This window comes from Bison bison, unplaced genomic scaffold (genome assembly GCF_000754665.1).
Source record: "Bison bison bison isolate TAMUID 2011002044 unplaced genomic scaffold, Bison_UMD1.0 scf7180017864386, whole genome shotgun sequence".
Classification (NCBI taxonomy): Eukaryota; Metazoa; Chordata; class Mammalia; order Artiodactyla; family Bovidae; genus Bison; species Bison bison.
The window spans coordinates 1,429,843-1,436,023 of record NW_011494958.1 but is presented as its reverse complement, the minus strand read 5'-3'; the positions used below and the strand labels follow the sequence as shown (position 1 = coordinate 1,436,023).

At 42.6% G+C, this 6,181-nt stretch overlaps 1 protein-coding gene across 2 annotated transcripts in view; it reads left to right on the top strand.

Moving 5' to 3' along the window:
* The first annotated feature begins 1,598 nt into the window (after nt 1-1,598).
* The window catches only part of SLC7A2 (solute carrier family 7 (cationic amino acid transporter, y+ system), member 2), a 30,205-nt gene continuing 25,622 nt past the window's right edge, over nt 1,599-6,181 (top strand). The window contains exons 1-2 of one of the 2 annotated variants that reach the window (XM_010858371.1): nt 1,599-2,195; nt 2,638-2,793. In XM_010858371.1, the coding sequence (XP_010856673.1) occupies nt 1,820-2,195; nt 2,638-2,793 (532 nt within the window). In that variant the 5' untranslated portion in view covers nt 1,599-1,819. The remainder of the gene's footprint in view (nt 2,196-2,637; nt 2,794-6,181) is intronic. The other variant, XM_010858372.1, reaches the window with a different exon arrangement.

The window sequence follows — 6,181 nt, the reverse complement described above, 5'->3', positions numbered from 1 at the left end:
TAGGACTTTCTATCTACCTCATTCATTCCATTTAAAAAAGAACATATCATACTTGGCATGGACTTTGGCTTTATTTATTTACTTAGAGATTGCAAGTAAATATAAATAAACGTGTCTGATTACAAATACATACTTTAGGCATAATTGAATAGCAGTTTTATTTTAAAATCTCTAAGCGTGTTTGGGGCTTCCCTGGTGGCTCAGTTGATAAAGAATCTGCCCACGATGCGGGAGATCTGGGTTCAATCCTTGGGTTGGGAAGATCCCCTGGAGAAGGGCATGGCAACCCGCTACAGAATTCTTGCCTGGAGAATCCCATGGCCAGAGGAGCCGGGTTGGCTACAGTCTGTGGGTTGCAAAGAGTCAGACATGACTGAGCGACTAAGCACAGCATAGCACACAAGATGTTTTGGGGGGAATTTTTTAATTCTAAAAGGTTCAAGTGGCTCTACATTTAAATGAAACAGAATGAAATGAAAGCAAAGCTCACGAGTAATTGATAAAGCTGTAGACCACATAATGATGATGTTTTTACCTGCTTTTAGGCCTTAACTAGACTATAAGTCCGGAGAAGGCAATGGCATCCCACTCCAGTACTCTTGCCTGGAAAGACCCATAGACGGAGGAGCCTGGTGGGTGCAGTCCATGGGGTCGCTAAGAGTCAGACACTACTGAGTGACTTCACTTTCACTTTTCACTTTCATGCATTGGAGAAGGAAATAGCAACCCAACTCCAGTGTTCTTGCCTGGAGAATCCCAGGGACCGTGGAGCCTGGTGGGCTGCCGTCTATGGGGTCTCACAGAGTCGGACACGACTGAAGCGACTTAGCAGCAGCAGCAGACTATAAGTTCTGTAAAGCTAGAGGCCATTCCTGTGTTCCACACAATTCTAGACATATCTTAGCACAATCCCTGGAGTGTAATAAGGCCTAAAAAATGTGAGTTCAAGAAATGATGGAAGAAAAGACAGAAACAAAAAGATGAGGTGATTTACCCCTTTGCTTGCTGCAAGGATAAGTGAGATATCTCTTGGAATTTATTTCTATTAACATAGCTTTAAAAATTGCAGCAACAGGGACTTCGCTGGCCCTCCAGTGGTTAGGGATCCATGTTTCTAATGCAGGCAATGTGGGTTCGAATCCTAGTTGGGGAACTAGCATCCCACATGCCAAACAGCCAAAAAGCAAAACAAACAAAAGACACAAAAACAAACAAAAACCTGTGTAAAAGTTTCTATCCCAACATGCTTTAACTAAGTTTTCAAATATAATTATCTATTAAAAAATTGCAATAGCAAACAAAAATGGCAAATCCTTTTAATCACCCAAGGTTGCCATCCTTTTGCTCCCCAGATAAGCCACCTGTGGCAGTCCCTAGAAGGCCACATGGACGTGTACTCAGAAAACCACAGCTGGGGCTTGTTGCGCCCCAGGTGGCGCGAGTGGTAAAGAACCACCAGCCTGCCAGTGCAGGAGACTCGGATTCCATCCCTCCAGAGATGTGGGTTCAATCCCTGGGTTGGGAAGATGCCCTGGAGAAGGAAATGGCAGCCCCCTCCAGTATTCTTGCCTGGAGAATCCCATGGACAGAGGAGCCTGGCGTGCTACAGTTCTTGCTGGGGTTGCAAGAGTCGGACACGACTGAAGTGACTTAACACAGCATATCTAATCCTCCTGACTGCTCCAGGCCACACCTCCAGCATCAAGTTAAAAGCAGTCGGGTGCCACAGCTGCCGGGAAGCTGGGCAGGGAACTGGAGAGAGGATTCCAGACCAGCTTTTAACACTGTCCATTCTCTTCCTCAGGTTGCCATCTTCAGAATGATTCCTTGCAGAGCAGCGCTGTCTTTTGCCCGATGTCTGGTCCGGAGGAAAATCGTCACTCTGGACAGTTTAGAAGATACCAAACTGTGTCGCTGCCTATCCACCATGGACCTCATCGCCCTGGGGGTGGGGAGCACGCTGGGTGCTGGGGTCTACGTGCTGGCCGGGGAGGTGGCCAAAGCAGATTCTGGCCCCAGCATTGTGGTCTCCTTTCTCATTGCTGCACTGGCTTCCGTGATGGCAGGGCTTTGCTATGCGGAATTTGGGGCCCGAGTTCCCAAGACTGGGTCTGCCTACTTGTACACTTACGTTACTGTTGGAGAACTGTGGGCCTTCATCACTGGCTGGAATCTCATTTTATCTTATGTGATAGGTATGTTTCCAGAAACTCAACCTAATTGGTTAGGATGGTAGAAATAGCATTCCTCAGTCAGCGGCCTTAGGGTTCTGTGTAGGGTCTGCTTTAACTAGCACCTAGGTGATCTGAGTATATCACTTACTCCCTGTGTGTCTCATTTTTCTGATCACTCAGTGACTCCTAATTGCAAAATTCTGTGATTCTGCTTTTTTCCCTGAATATGTCTGTTGTGAGCTTAAAAATCTGTTTCTTAAAAGACAACAGTTATTTAATGCAAGTAAAGTTACCTGATTCCACAGTTACGGACTTGAGCGTTTGCTTGCTATTGTGAGATAATGTTATATGTGTTGAAAATGTTCAATTCTGTCTGAACTAACTCATGTTTATCCTAGAATAGAGGAGTACAAGATGGTATTAATTTTCTCCCACTGACCTTGTATATTCTGTGGTTTGGAAGGAACATCAAGTGTTGCAAGGGCGTGGAGTGGCACGTTTGATGAACTTCTTAGCAAGCAGATTGGTCAGTTTTTCCGGACATACTTCAAAATGAATTATACTGGCCTTGCAGAGTATCCAGACTTTTTTGCTGTGTGCCTTATATTACTTCTTGCAGGTAAGAAAACCAGTTACACTTCTCCCTAAGGTGAGCCAGATTTGTTGTCCCAGGAAAAAAGTTTACTGCTGAATTTTGGACCAAAGTGCCAGGGCTAGGCAAGATATTTACACACAGAAGTTACTGTTGGAGATCTGTGGGCCTTGTCACTACCTAGAATCACATTTTGTCTTATGTGATAGGCATGTTTCAAAAATATATCTAGGGCCTCCCTGGTGGCTCAGTGGTAAAGAATCCACCTACCAATGAAGGAGACATGGGTTTGATCCCTGGTCTGGGAAGATCCCATATGCTGTAGAAGAACTAACCCCATTTGCCACAACTTCTAAGCTTGTGCTCTAGAGCCTGGGAGCCACAGCTCCCGAGCCCTCATGCTCTCGAGCAACAAGGGAAGCCACCACAATGAGAAGCTGGCACACTGCAGCTGGAAAATAGCCCACACTCGCCACAACTAGTGAGAAGCCCATGCAGTGACAAAGACCCAACATAGCCAATAAATAACTAAAATTATATATATATATATAAAGAAATCTAAATTATACAGAACTGTAGAAATAGAATTGGTACTTCTGAAATAAATGATACCTGGAAGGCACTAAATAATCAGATAAGGTACATCAATTTTATAATACAAATTGGAGATTTGCAGAAATGGCCACAAAGTTTCAAAATAAGGAAGAATGTAAAATCGGGGCATTATTTCATCTTTTCAGTTACAACTAAAGATGTTTGCAAGCATACTGTTTCTAGAAGAATTCAGTCTTTCTGTTTATACCTATAGAATGTAGACATCTGGTTGGAACGGGAGCATATTCAAACCACCTGTCATTTTTTTGATGCAGACATTATGTAAACAAACATACTTGATGCTAGAATTTTCCCATTTTCATCACTTGTATAGCATAGTGGTTTAGAAAGGCAGAGGATTTAGAATCAAGAGTGACCAGGTTTTCCGTTCTTTTCTGCCACTTCCTATCTGTGGAACATCGAATGACTTAATCTTTCCATGACTTAGTTTGTTCATCCATAAAATGAGGATGTCAGTGTTTATCTCGTGCAGGCTTCTTGCTTGATGCATAGTCAGCACTTAGATGGCAGGCAGTTTCATTTTGTAGACACAGCTCATCCCTGCCTGATACTTGTTTTGATTCTTTGAACATTTTCTATTTTGACTGTCATTCTACCTTGTACTCCTGCTAAACCCGTCAAGCATTGCACCAAGAATAAAGTTCATGTGTGTTTCTACTTCCTGCTTGATATACTCTTGCATTCCTGTCCAACCTTATCTCCAGCTACTTTCTCCCTCTCTTTCTATAATTTTTCCTTATAAAATTATATAATTAAGGAACTTCCCTGGCAGTCCAGTGGTTAAGACTTAGCCTTCCAGTGCAGGGGTTGAGGGTCTGATCCCTGATCGGGGAAGCTAAGATCTGACATGCCTCATGGCAAAAAAACAAAACATAAAACAGAAGCAACAGTGTAACAAATTCAATGAAGATTTTTTTTAAATGGTTCATATCAAAACATATTTTAAAAATTATATAATTAAAAATATTAAAAATTTCCCCTTAAAATGTTAGCCATTAATTTGATGTTTTATGTAGGGACAGGGTTAGTGACATGAACAAAATTTATAGGTCCTAATTATTTGATATTTTCTTCCTAATGTCAGAAAAAATTGCATCAGTGGTTTTTCCACAGGTGATAGGCTTTGTTTGTTTGTTTTGGTTTCTCAACAGCCTACTAACATTAAATTACTTACATCACACTTTATTTAGGGATGGTTTCAGTGACCTTAAATATTCAGCTTTAATCTCTAAATGATGAGAAGCATGTAGCTGTGACACAGTTCCCGTCATTAAATTCCGTGGCAAGACTCAGGCCTTGGCTTGCATCTTACGTCCTGAGTTCATCAAGTATCATGCCTTTCTTTCAGGACAGGCCAAGATTACAGGCTAGCTTTATTCTTAGAAACTTTGAAGACCAAAATCTCCTGCTATAATCTTTATTCATATTGCAATGTCAATTGTCGTATCAACTGAGGCTGTTGCTTTTATTAATGGTACAGGGAAGCATAGGCAGGATTTCAGGAGGTGACTAGTCTACTGGCGGGAGCTGGGGCTTTCAGAATGAGAGCACACTTGGGGTGCTGGGAAACAAAACACGGAGCTGGCTTTGTTGTTTTCCAAAGTCTATAGCAGTATTGTGTGTATTTCCAGGGTGTGTAGTTGTATAGTGTTTCCTAATCTGACAGACAATTGCAGCATCAGTCAATATACTGAGAGAGTCAGTAATTATACTGACCATACAGTTTTCCTTTATGTTGCTAATACAGTTGTATTCGTGTATAATTCTGGGGATGAAATTCAGCATTCTCATCTCTACTTGTATAATTTTGCTTATTTGACATGGGTGGTATCAGATCAGATCAGATTGGATCAGTCACTCAGTCATGTCCGACTCTTTGCAACCCCATGAATCGCAGCACGCCAGGCCTCCCTGTCCATCACCAACTCCTGGAGTTCACTCAGACTCACGTCCATCGAGTCAGAGATGCCATCCAGCCATCTCATCCTCTGTCGTCCCCTTCTCCTCCTGCCCCCAATCTCTCCCAGCATCAGAGTCTTTTCCAGTGAGTCAACTCTTCACATGAGGTGGCCAAAGTACTGGAGTTTCAGCTTTAGCATCATTCCTTCCAAAGAAATGCCAGGGCTGATCTCCTTCAGAATGGACTGGTTGGATCTCCTTGCAGTCCAAGGGACTCTCAAGAGTCTTCTCCAACACCACAGTTCAAAAGCATCAATTCTTCTGCACTCAGCCTTCTTCACAGTCCAACTCTCACATCCATACATGACCACTGGAAAAACCATAGCCTTGACTAGACGAACCTTTGTTGGCAAAGTAATGTCTCTGCTTTTGAATATGCTATCTAGGTTGGTCATAACTTTCCTTCCAAGGAGTAAGCGTCTTTTAATTTCATGGCTGCAGTCACCATCTGCAGTGATTTTGGAGCCCAGAAAAATAAAGTCTGACACTGTTTCCACTGTTTCCCCATCTATTTCCCATGAAGTGGTGGGACCGGATGCCATGATCTTTGTTTTCTGAATGTTGAGCTTTAAGCCAACTTTTTCACTCTCCACTTTCACTTTCATCAAGAGGCTTTTGAGTTCCTCTTCACTTTCTGCCATAAGGGTGGTGTCATCTGCATATCTGAGGTTATTGATATTTCTCCCGGCAATCTTGATTGCAGCCTGTGTTTCTTCCAGTCCAGCGTTTCTCATGATGTACTCTGCATATAAGTTAAATAAGCAGAGTGACAATATACAGCCTTGATGAACTCCTTTTCCTATTTGGAACCAGTCTGTTGTTCCATGTCCAGTTCTAACTG